Source organism: Papaver somniferum, chromosome 7, assembly GCF_003573695.1.
Source record: "Papaver somniferum cultivar HN1 chromosome 7, ASM357369v1, whole genome shotgun sequence".
In the NCBI taxonomy this organism is placed as follows: Eukaryota; Viridiplantae; Streptophyta; class Magnoliopsida; order Ranunculales; family Papaveraceae; genus Papaver; species Papaver somniferum.
In genome coordinates this window covers 191,817,071-191,830,152 of record NC_039364.1, presented here as the reverse complement: position 1 = coordinate 191,830,152, position 13,082 = coordinate 191,817,071, and the positions used below count along the sequence as shown (strand labels likewise).

Here is a 13,082-nt window from a genome sequence, read left to right as displayed (position 1 = left end):
AGTGTAGTGATGAGGACAAATGAACATTTTCGAAAGCTAAAAAAAAAAGAGATCTTATTAAAAAGATACTCAATAAAGCCAAGACAAGACAAAGGAAGAGATATTTGATTGCCTCGAAGAAATTAGCAATCTCTTGCAATTCTCTTCTTATTATAATGCTGAACCTAAGACAATTCCAGGGTAGCTTTAGTAAGGTGATGCTTACCGTAAGGCTGTGTCGGCAGGCTCCAGGTATTAACACTTTAAAAACAATAGCGCCATCAAGTAAAACAAAGAAAAAGAATGGAATAAGTGGCAGATCTCTCAATCATCCCTAAAATTAAGATGAAATGACATATTACTGTGTTGATGCATTTCTGGAAATTCACAAGTTGTATGATTATTTTATCAGTGCAATATGGATTTGTTAACTTTTTATCAGTGCAATATGGATTTGTTAACAAATCCATATTACAACTGTTATGCATAATTAACTAGGTCACACTAAAGTAGCTAATTGTTTAGTGTTTCTCTTTTCCTTTTCAGGGTTGGAGACGCTATTTGGCCCAAGATCATTGTCATGCAGGAGAAACAATAAAGACAAACTGCAGATATATACAGCTAAATTGGACTATAAAAACCTGTTATAGTCAAGTAACTAATTATCAAGGTTAATTAAACTATTGCCACCCTGTCTTGAAATACAGTTTCCCAAAAGGATCTATATCATCCAAAAGAAAATGAAATAAGGGAACTTGCAGCACGAAAGTGATGTCCACTGACACACAAAATACATTTTAATAGATTACCACATACACAAACTAGGGTATTAACCATTAGCACTAGATTTGTAATGAAACTCATCTATTGTTGAATACGCCAAACCATCCTCCTCAAGATGTTGCATAGCTCCCCTGTCAAGATGAAAGAAAGATAAAGGGGTTAGACAGAGTCTTCTAAAAAGTGTCTGCGAGAGCATGAGCAAGAGAGAGTTACCTGATTTTCTCCAGTGGGACTTTAAGATACTGGGCAAGTTCTTGCACGGATACCCCCTGTTCTCGTGCCCTAAGAAACAAAACCAATTGTAGAAAATGAAATGAAAAACAAAACTTGCTAACATAACAAATATAAAATCTACTAGAAGAAAACTGTAAGAAACAGGTCTTCGGTTAAAGGAAATCCAAGATCATGCATATGAAATTACAAAGTCATCAACAGCCAAATTGTACTGCTTTATTAAAATAGATCCTTCCAAGGCAAGTAACAGAAAAATCTTGTAATCAGATCATAAAAGGAGGTTCAAGTTTGTTGCCAACTCACATATTCGCAGTTGTGGACATATAGTCAAGGATCTTTTGATCGATTCCAACGGAATTAGGTTGCCCATGGAACTACAACCACAAACAAACATGTTAAGCGACTAATATACCGATACAGGAGATTGGATAGATGTATAATTCCAATGATAGTTTCTTACTTGATTTGAAGGAGCAGTTTGATAACTTGAGGATCCGTTGGTTATTGCTGCACTTGTGGTCTGAGGTTGAGCTGGGTTACTGCCCTGCCCCTTTATTCAGGATAACAATATAAATAATACATCATACAATCAGCATCTTGTGGACATACGCTTGCAAATGCATGCCCATGTCTGAGTTAGACTACCTTTCATAGCAATAATAACAAGTTGGCAGAGCAATACCTGAGATTTACTGTTTTGACAATGTACATACATGCACTCAATGAAGTGATAAGCAACCTGATTGAAGTCGGTGACAGGCCTGAAAAATGCAGTTCATGGTATTTTGAGATACTGCAGTCTAACAACTCTAAAATATGAAAAGTAAGTAACTCGTTAGAAGAAAAGGTTTCCGATTATAGTTCTGGTTCTAAAGCAACATTTTACCAATTGGTCCAGAAAGATAACATCTAGCTGATTGTATTTATAAAGTTAATACTCCGTCGACGTAAGAATGTCTAAGAAGCTGGCTACAAAACATACTAATTGCTGAACGACTAACATCTAGCAACTTTACAATTCCAAGTGTCAAAATTTCTATTTCTGAGCTCCTGCATGTCCTTGGAGAACTCCGGGATGGAAACATGATGTCAATACATATGAGATGCCCACCTTGATTACAAAATGTGACTATCACTTGTGGAACTGAGAGGGAAAACAGCAAGTCGAGATTGAAGATAATACGTAGAAGTCGGAGCACATTAATATAGATTATAGAGTTAATTAAAAATATCATACAAACTCCTCGTTAGATTACTATTTCAAAAATAAACTGGTCAAAAGAGACGAGAGAGGATGGCTGGAAAATGTGGGGGATGTTTCACCTTAACCCATCCATGATACAACACATAGATTTTTCAAATCCAACATTTTAAAGTGAACATAAAATTGACTCCAGAAGAGTTGGTGGCTATAACATGGATATAGCAAATGACTAGCGGAGAATGTACAAACGGACGTGCTTGGTATCACATTTCTTTACTTTCATGAATTAAAAGGTCTCAAGCAAACTCTAAAATTACCAATAAGCAAACCACCACCACTAGTCTACTTCCACCCTGCTGTCACATCATGAGAGCAAGCAGCAAGATGAAACCGAATATTCAATCTCCAAGGTAGAAGAGTGTTAATATTCATGTCAGGTGCATTTTGACCCAGTTCAAAACAAGTGATACAGCTGACCAGATAAGATTATGAGAGCCCACAAATACCAGTAACACCTGACCTAACAAATGTATAATTGTTATACCTATACTACAATAAAAACTTCCGCATCATCTGTAGTGTATAAACAGAAATGCAATTTGAGAACAAATGCAAACCATTTGTACAAAACCATTCCAGACAAAAATTCAAAATTGGGAATCACAGAGAGCGTCAAAATGCAAATTCAACTGATTCAAATGAGATGCCAGTGAATCGCCAAGCCCAAAACAGTTATGCTCACCTACACCTTTACTAGGAACTGATACAAGCTAGGAAAGCATCCAGTATAATAGAAAATCATAATAAGGTTTGAACATACCTAACAGAAAAAGCCACAAACTGCTTTTTACCCTGGAAACCTTTCAAATTCCCATGAATTTCAGCATATTCTCCATCACTAACAACAAGAACAACAAATATACAATTAATATACCTTCATGTCTAAAACATTTAAGGAACAAAAGTAAACTCGGTTATAACTGTTTTCATGAAGTCCAATATTAGCTCTAATATAAAAAAATCTCAAACTGAAGCATCAAATCAACCTTGACATGGTAACAAGGTCCAGGGAAAAGCCTAATTTTGACCTACATAGCTACACTGATAATTAACACCCCACGGGACATATCGGTAGCTTCAAGCCATTAATGATATGTACATTTTCCAAGTGAAACTCGTTCAAACAACTCAAGCAGTATAAGAATAGTAATTCAACAAGCAAGCAACTTACTTAATTTGCTCCATCTCCTTCGAGTCTATGCTCTCATGAACCCTAAATTTCAAGAAAAATTCAACCAAACACAAAATGGTAAGCTAACCCATCATAACATCATATGAGACATAACAATCAAAGAACTCAAAGAGAGTTTATACCATCTGTTACAATTAATTCGACCAGTTCCATCATCGATGGTAAAAGCAACCTCGGTAACCCTTTCCGCTTTATTAAACACCATTCCAACAAGTGTAATCTAATTATAAACACAAATAACAACACCCAATCAATAAAAATACAAAACCCCCAAACATAAACAAGAAAATAAGATTTTAGGGTTTGGAAATGGCTTTACATTGTTAACATCAACACCATCAACGACGAAATTAGCTTTATCTTCACTAGCATTATAAGAATCACTTATCTGCTTAATTGTTAATGGTAATAAACCTGAGGCTTCTCGATTCTGTTGAAATACAAACGAAACCCTAAGGAAGATAAACGAAATAAAGTTAAAAAGTAAAAAGAGAAAACGAGTATTTTTGTTTTTTTTTTACTTTGGCTGAAGAAGCACCACCATGCTCGGTGGTTTGAGTTGCCTGAGGCATATATCCACCGCCAGAGAAAGCAACGTTTCCATCGAACTGGGTGTTAGACATTCTAGGGTTTTTTTGTCTAGAGGAAGTTTTTTCCGAGGAAAGATGAAAGAGAGAAATGGGGAATAAAGTACTTTATAGCGGGAATAAAGTTTCCCGCCAATTTTGTGGACCCTAACTCCTGCCGTATCTTGGGCCTAGATTAGGATTAAACCCAAGCTCAAACATGAAACCAATGGTGCTAATAAAGTGTTTTTTTTTTGTTTTTTTATAAGCCAAATTCATTAGAGCATCTCTGTTGATGGGAGAAAACAATTTGCTAGTTTTTTAGGAAAGTGGAGAGACGACCGTACGGAGGAGACTCTCGACCAAGCAAACTGCTTTAACCTTTTGCAAACATATGCACTGCACGGGAGTGCTTTGAGTTCGAGAGATCAAGTTGTAGGACTCCGGCCTAAACCAAGACAATGGTCGTTCCAGAGTCAATTCGCTCACAAGAGAGGATGGGTCGATCTGTAGGAGGGAAGCTGAGAAATGTGTGAGATCAATGATGATGAAGGATTGCGGATGTGTTGTGTATTCTGCGTGAATAAGTTCTGATTGATTGAATTTTGAGAGGGATTGCTCAGACCATGAGAATTCTTGTGTGATGAGAATTCTTTGTTCAGACGAGCGTTCTTGTCTTTCAATTATGTATTTAGAGACTTATTTATATTGCAAAAATAGTAGACACATTGATCCCAGTAAGTGTGACGGTTGCTGGAGTGAAAGAGTGGGAAAATGGGAAATCGTGTTAAAACCAATTACTCATCGTGCGGAGACTTAGTTGATTGTCCACCCACTACTTTGTTAACTCCTCGAACCGCTTGCATGACATAGTCACATTCTCGTCGTGGGTGAACACACGTGTCGTAGGCCGCCAGACCAAAATCCTAGTTAATATCCCCCGTGTGACACGATTGATGTCTCGTGATTGTGGAGTCTGCAAGGCAGACTGTATTTAATTATTCAGTTGTTGACTTGATTTGGACTATGAGTCTTTGTATTGCTAAGTCGGGCATGATTTACGAATGCTCTAGGATTCATGAATTGAACGTGTCTGTTGAGACAGACGTATAATTGTCGAATGAATATTAATAATTAAAGTGAGCAAATATTGCTCGTTTGATGAATTGTTGAATATTGATAGTTGAATCAATATTTATATTCTGAGAAAATATTGCTCGTATGATGAATTAAATATTGATAATTGAATCAATATCCCTAGTTTGAGCAAGTATTGCTCGTCTGAGCAAATATTGCTCGTTTGATGAATTATTGGTAGCGAGACCAAACAAAATATTAACTTAAGATACTGGCAACTGGACCGAGTATAATCAATTAAAATGTCGATTGCAGAATCAACATAAAATTATTAGTGTTTGAACATGTTCAGAATTATGCTTTGCTGAGCATTAGATTCGAAACCCTAATTTTGATCAATTGTTGATCAATTGATGATTTTATGAAAAATCAACCAATGGGTGAAAGAGGGACCGGCTACATGGGATGATGGGCCGACCATGTAGTTCCCAAATGCTCAAGTGACCAAATTCCAAAGTCCCTTGAAGACTAGTTGGTGAAAGGATGATTAAATGTCGGTTTAATCATTTATTGAAATAGTCCTCGTTTGAGCATTAGGTGATAAAACCTAATTATGATGAAGTGAGGGACCGACCAAGAAGTCATGGAGCCGGCCCTGGCGGTCATGGGACCGACTGACGATCGTTTGATGAAAGTCCAAGTTGTTTGGAAGAGTTTGAACCTAAAATGAACAAATTAGGTCAAATTATGAAAATATGTGGGACCGGCTTCCTACAAGCCAAAGGGCCGACCCTGGTCGGTCAAGGTAACATGCCCGCGTCACCATAGTGTTTGTATCTCAGTTCTGAGAATTTTGATATTTTCTGACGCGCGTTTGAGCAATATTTGAGAGAATATGGAGAAACCAGGGTTTTGCTCAGAGAGAGGAGTTTCATGAGATGAAGGAAATAATAACAATGATAAAATAAGGAATTATAAGGTGTGGGACCGGCCACGGCTAGCGCATGGACGGCCGGCTAGTAGGTCCGGTCCTGTGACACCTTTTCATATTTTATATTATTTTCATCTTGTGAAAGAAATATGATGAAACTAGTGGTTTTGCTCAAACGAGAGAATTTGCTTAAATTAAAGAGTTTTCATGAGACCAGAGAAGGAATAATAATAAAACAATAAATCAGAGAGGTTGTGGGACCGGCCACGTCTAGGGCATGGCCGGCCAGTAAGCCCGGTCCCGTGACACTCTTCCTTATTTTATGTTGTTTTCACCGTGTGAGGAAATAAGAGTTTTGCTCGAATCGAGGAAGTTTGCTCGAATGTAGGAGTTTCATGAGATCAGGAAAAATATTAAAATTGGATAAAATAAAGGAAGAGGCGTGGGACCGGCCGGTGGGCCCAGTCCCCTAGGCATCATTTTTAATGTTTTATTGTTATTATTTTTCTTCCCTATTTTGCATAGGTTTCCTCATTCATTCGTATTTTTGAATGCTCGTTCATGCATTCGAGTGCTCGTTCGTGCATTATTGCTAAATATACTTGCACCGTTTCCTCGGGTCTTACTCGGTGGTGGCTCAGATACCCATGCGTTGAATATTTATTACTAACCCATGAAATTCTGCTGGGAAAGGCCATAAATTGAAGTAATTAAATATTATGATGAATGTAGAATATTTTGTAGGAATTCAGTTAATGAATCTTGCAACTAGAAATAATTAATTGATTAATTGATGGCTCTATACTAGCAGGTAAGCTGTCTAGGAGCATTATATTCGTTCGAGAATTGAGCGGTATGAGCTAGTATAAGCGTCATATTTATTCTGTATAGTTAGGGAAACATTGTTACATCCTGAAGATGTTATCACTTTATACTAGCAGGCAATCTGTGTAGGAGCCGTCCAATCATTAAGATTTTATACGTATGTATTCTATATAGTCAGGGAAAACATTGTTACATCCTGAAGACGTTATCGCTCTATACTAGCAGGCAAGCTGTCTAAGAGCCATCCAATCGTTTTCGATTATATATAGAAGTGAATACTGAAATTGCCCAGTTGATGAAATATGTCGTGGTCTCAATTGAGAGACCGCATATTCACGTATGCTCTGAGAGGCAATACACTCGGTCAGAGGTTTTATGGATACTCTGAGAGGCAATACACTCGGTCAGAGGTTTCACAGATGCTCTGAGAGACAATACACTCAGTCAGAGACCATCGTGGCATGAGTTTTCATGCTTAAACGAGAGACATGGATCTCAATACTCATCTGATTGCTGGATCAAGAATATGCAAGACTATGATTTTATAATTTTAGCCTTTGTCGAAAATCCACCATTAACATTAAGTCCCCTGCTTAGTGAGGGACAGTCATGTTCTTCAGTCAGCACTGGATGGTAATTTTTTAGTCACAGAGGAAATAAGTAATTGAACTTAGTCGTAAGAAAGAATGTTACCAGATTTTTGATTTGCTCCTATGATGTCACGTACGAGTAATTGCCGAGATAAGGATCCTGGTAATACGATAGAGCGCCATCCAGTGAGCGTGGAGTGATGAGGCGATGATTTGGGTGGTGGAATGTCCAATTTGATGGCTTTAGCACTCGTCATCCTCCCTCATACGAGTTGCAGGAGAACCTACTGAAGTTTCACCCATCTTCGAACTGGCGTAAGTTTTTTTCTATTTTTTCTTAAGGTGGACGTGCGTCCAGTAAAAAATTCTTTTTATAGATGTGAGCTTTCACGAAAAGTTTTGCTTTAAGAATGAATGTTCATTCGTTTAAGAAAACTAACGATTATCCCTTACATGAGAGAGGTTTTTTTTTTTTTTTTTTTGAATAGACATGTGTCTAATGGTAAAATTTTTTCTATGAACTTTCTCGAAAACCAAAATTTTATTTTTAATGTGTGAATTTTCATAAAACTGGAATAAACCCTCGTTTGAAAGACGAATGCTTGTACGAGGGAAAAGTTTTTTATCAAAAATACATGATATATTCACGTTTTTTTTTAATTTACGTGAGTTTGCTCACGTCAAAAAAAAATTATTGAAAATCAAAGAAATTGATTTTTCAATAATCATTAAAAGTAGACAATTATTTATGATGAAATATTGTCTTGGTGTGAACTTTCACAATTCAATAGTGGATATTCACACAGTGAAAGCTATGTTCACGGTTTTATGAAAAATCAAGTTTTGATTTTTTGAATAACGATTTTTTGATCGTTTTTGCAGGTTTGAAGAAACGAGCAAGTTTTTGAAATCACCAATCATTAATGAAATTGTAAAGAACTAGTTTCCATTTTGCGCGTGTTGTTTCCAACGAGTTTTGACTCCACGCTTTTCGTAATAGACAATGGTGACTCCTGGGTGTCTCTGATTTTCCCGAGAAATATTCTGGAAACACCAAACCAAGATGAGGACTTTTGCAAATGTTCATGCTAAAGTGGATCGTCCCTTCAGCAAGGCGAGGGAGTTGATTCGAGGTATGCCTCTCGATCATCTGAGAATAGTCCATGATAGAACTTATACTTTCTTAGCTTTAGCGGATGTGGAAGAAAGGCAAAGACGCGCTGAGACATCCCAGAAGAAGAGGTCTGAAGATGAAAAGCTCGACAAAAATGGCGTCAGCTTCAGAAGGCAAGACGAGCGGATGAGGATGAACCACGATCTTTTGTTGAAGGCGTAGCCTCTTATCCGGATGTTGAACCTTCCCAGAAACCTGTTGGTTGTGAAGTTGAGCCATATCCACCTTATATGGCGTCTGAATGATTGACCAAGATTGATTTCCAAGCTGAATGCGAGGAAGATGACTACTCAGATGCATCATATAACAATCTTGAAGAACATCTCGAAGAGATTTCTGAGGAAAACTCTGAATATGATTCTGAAGAAGATTATGATCGTGAAGATGATACCGAATCTGACGATCAATCATTATAGTAGTTGAACATCTTTTGATTTATGTAGGTGTAGATAGTGCCTTGATCATTTCAGTATTTTTGCTTCATGAATACCAGAAACCTTGTTTGTCTCTTTACCTCTTATTGAATGAAGTGGACGATGTCCATTGATAGACACAATTTTGTGTCTGATATAATCTCAATTTTATATATTGTTAGTGCTCGATTTTATATTTATTATGGCTTTTTATGTCTTTGTGGGTGTTTTTGGAGAAATAAACATGTGTGGAAAAATCGGCTCAAAAAGTTGCGCGGAGAATCCCGGAGGACAGTTGCTAAAGGAAACCCTCATTTGGATAAGGGGCATTCACTTACTAAGGGGCAGCCACTTTCTATTTGCACCCCAGGGCACCCAACTGATAAAGGCACCCCATAAGAGTTTAAGGGACACCATCTTCCTCCCCATTTGAAATGGTTTTGGCGGGAAAACAACCTTGTCCATCTGCATATTTTTGGACCAATTTTGAAGGAGTTTTAATTAGATTCAATCGTAGATTTTTATTGAGATGGACTTGTTAAGGCTGAGAAGAGTTAGCATGGGTGTTTGGTTCGTTTAAAAATGACCATATATTCGAGTTTGGAAAGAACAGAGGAGGATTCTTCTTGGTCTTTTCTGGTTTTGTTTTGGATGAGAATCATTCGAGTTGGCACGTACAGATGGTACCCTGTTTTATCGAAACAGGCTTGGTACTCGGATTTCTATGGGAGAGAAAGCAGCTTACATGTATTCTTTATGTAACAGGGCATGAGGAAGTTTCTGGAGTTTTGGTTGATTTATATTAAGAAGTTACGTGAGGTGAAAGAAGATATATTCTGTTAGATTTGGAGTTGTCGATTCAAAGGGAATGATTGACACAAAACAGAAGACGTGTGAGAGAATTCCGGTGAAAGAAAAGGTGAGAAAGTCCGAGACTTTCGTTGGAAGAAAAAAATATTTCTCGGGATAGTTTTGCACCTGTTAGCTATATAAAGGCTTGTATGAGTCCTGGAAGAGGGGTCGAGACTTTGGGGGTGAAGTTAGAGAGGCACGGGAGATCCAACGAAGGTCTTTGCTCGGAGAAAGAAAGTTGCAGAGTCGTTTCTGCACTTTCAGGGAAGAGGGGGAAGAAGAAGAAGAAGAACTGACGCCCTAAGTCAGTCGCAGAGAGGTGTAGTTTAGTTACTGCAGCACATAAGTATCGTTTCGAAGGCAGTCTTATATTCTCTGTAGTCCTTTATAACAGTCAGTCTGTAACGCTTATAAACGTTGCAGTTGATCTGTTTTATCTTTTTCTTGTATTTTCACTCTATTCAAACACTTTGGAGCCATGAATAAATATTTTGAGCATGTTTTCACCATGAAGAGGTAAAACCCAACACTGGGATGACGGAGGAAGCCATTCTCTAGGCGTGTGGTAAATCTATTTTATTCCTTTATGACTTTTGCACTATTTTAAATTGATTCATGATTTTTCTTAATTGATTGTGATTTTGTTTGATGGCGTATGCTTGGTCTTAGAATTTTTGATACGTCATGCTTGTGATTTACAGTCAATCTTTTATAAAATCTACCTTGGAAAAGAATAAAGAGTCAATATTTATTATGTTATGAGCTATAATTGTCTGGAATCGATAGTTGAACCACATGAATATGAGAATTGGTGGAATCTTAACTCTCAGTACCTCTCGATATTTGTGACATCTTTTGTATATATTTTTTAGTATTAAGTCTGAAATCAAATCTTTACAAGTCTTTGAACGAACTTTATTTACCACTTGAAAAACTACATCAATTTTTGGCGTCGCCGACGCGGATTTGTGTTTAGATTTGTTTTAGGTTTCTTTTTATTTTTATTATTTTTTGTTCTTTTTTACGCGTTTTGGTATTTTTCGATTCTTTTCAGATTTGGAGCGAAGTTACAAGGGAAGAAAAAATATTATAAAAGGAAAGCATCGCCAAAGAAAGAAAGAAAAGAGGAATCCGAAAGGAGTGAAGAAGAAGATTTTGTATATAGTTATTTTGTTTTATTTTTAGAAACTGTAAATAGGGTGTTATTTTTGTAATTTTTCTTTTCCTTTTTGGACATTTTTATTTTTGGACTTTTTGGACATTATTTTTAAACCCTAAGGAAGGGTCAAAATTAAATACCAACTGTTTGCAGGGAAGGACGACAGTTACGATACTGTCTCGTCCCCTCGGGTTCGTACACTGACATCAGAGTCGGTGGCCTGAGTCGATTTCAACGGTTCATCACCCGTCTGGTACGGGAGGTAAGACTCTATCCACCCACGAATCCCCTGTTAGTGAGTTTTATTTTGTGTGACAACTCACACCCCTGCAATAGAATGTTGAACTGGTATTACAATAGCCAATACAACGAATATCAGACTGAGTTTCAAAATGGACGTTACTACTTTGACCATAGTGTGAATAATGGTTGGGAACATCAGTCTTTTGAAGGTTATGGTCCATACCATGGTGACCCCAATTACTATCCACACGCCAACCGGTCATACGAGCAAAATTCCTCTCTACTAGAGTCAACACGTAAGTTAGCTGAGTCGACATGTAAGTTAGCAGAAATGAATAACTTAGTTATGGACGAAAGCAATGCAACGAGTGAACTTTATTTCCTAGATTCAATCAGGAAGTCATGTGAGTCGACTTAAAATATTTTGTTAGAGGCCCAGAACATAACTGCTCTTAATTTCCAATATAGTGTTTCCAATAGTACCTTTGAAAATGAAGATAGTTATTCACATAATCAAGATGACGAGGATAAAATTAGTAACACTACTTGTTTAGATGAGGTTCAACCATTTCCATGTTATTATAATGATGATTATGATGAGGATAGTGTTGATGAAGAATTTGAAATAAGTAGGCATAGTGATCAGGAATTTGTTACTCCAATTGAGCTTAATAATGATAATGTTTCTAGTTCAAATCCAAATAATTTTAATAATTATTCACCTATTCAAAAGGACGAGGATTTGACTAGAGATACTCCCGTTTTATACGATGTAGTATTTCCTTTTGATTACGAAGCTAATAATGGTTTAGAGGAACGAGTTTTTTCTGAGAATATTGTTTTAGATCCTAGCGATTTAGAAACATTAGTCTTAGTCAAAGAAAGTGAACTCGTAGAGATGAGTGAGGATGAACCTGACTTAGAAGAATCAATTGACCATTTTCAGGAATCATATGACCTTGAAATTAGGGAAGTTGTGACTAGTCTTTCTAGAGACATTGAAAACTCTAAGTTTGGGGGTGATTATCATTCTCCATGTGCTTTAACTATTAGAAAGGTCCCTCACTTGGGACTTGACATATGTACCTCAACCATTTTACAAGATTATCTTCATACACGTTTTCCTGAACCTAGTGATGTCCATAAGGAAGTTCAGTTGTTAGAAACCCATCATTTGGTTGATGTGGTTTACCCAGGCTATGAATCTAGATTGACTTTGTTTTCCCACCAAATATTTTTCGACCAATTGTGGGAATGTATAAGTTTCATATGTGTCAATTATTAAGCTTTGAGACTAAACCTAATTACTTTAGGGGATTAGGGTCGACACATTTGCTTAAGGAAGACCACCACTCTCATTGTGGTCAGCTGTGTGAGTCAAAACTGATTGACTTTAAGGATCCACAATTATTCAGGTTATTATTATGTGCTTCTAAGTTTTTACTTGAGTTTTTCCAGACTCTAATACATGAACCGGACCTTAGCTTTGAGTAATTCCATCGCATGAAAATATTTTATCTAGACCCTTTCATAGAGCCTGAACCTGAACCACAGCTAGATGTAGTTGTCTTAAACAGGAAACTAGACAAGGGTGCACTTTATTTGTTAATTTTCTTGGCATGTTGCAGATTCCTTTTACTTGTGATAGCTCTATTTGGTTTTGATGACCCACAGATATTTCGGCTATTACTTTATGATATGATGTGATTAATCCTTTCTTATGTCTGGCTGAAGACGTTAAACTTAGCACTTCTTGGGAGGTAACCCAATCTCATGCAACACGGTAATATCTTTCCTTAT

General features: G+C 37.0%; 1 protein-coding gene across 1 annotated transcript; it reads right to left on the bottom strand.

The window, feature by feature from the left end:
* Positions 1 to 593: 593 nt before the first annotated feature.
* On the bottom strand, positions 594 to 4,105 carry LOC113293238 (replication protein A 32 kDa subunit A-like). Its single transcript, XM_026541939.1, has 10 exons — positions 3,974 to 4,105; positions 3,772 to 3,882; positions 3,575 to 3,672; positions 3,432 to 3,473; positions 3,021 to 3,098; positions 1,679 to 1,757; positions 1,457 to 1,546; positions 1,300 to 1,370; positions 976 to 1,044; positions 594 to 893 (listed from the first exon to the last, which is right to left on the bottom strand). The coding sequence occupies exons 1-10, from the start codon at positions 4,073 to 4,075 to the stop codon at positions 809 to 811; spliced, it is 825 nt and encodes a 274-aa protein (XP_026397724.1). The 5' UTR covers positions 4,076 to 4,105; the 3' UTR covers positions 594 to 808.
* Between the last annotated feature and the right edge of the window lie 8,977 nt (positions 4,106 to 13,082).

Coding starts and splice junctions, on each gene's coding strand:
- LOC113293238 (XM_026541939.1), bottom strand. CDS start 4,075: ATGTCTAACACCCAGTTCGATGGAAACGTTGCTTTCTCTGGCGGTGGA. Junction 3,883..3,973: donor GTGGTGCTTCTTCAGCCAAA/GTAAAAAAAAAA, acceptor GTATTTCAACAG/AATCGAGAAGCCTCAGGTTT. Junction 894..975: donor GTCCCACTGGAGAAAATCAG/GTAACTCTCTCT, acceptor TCATCTTGACAG/GGGAGCTATGCAACATCTTG.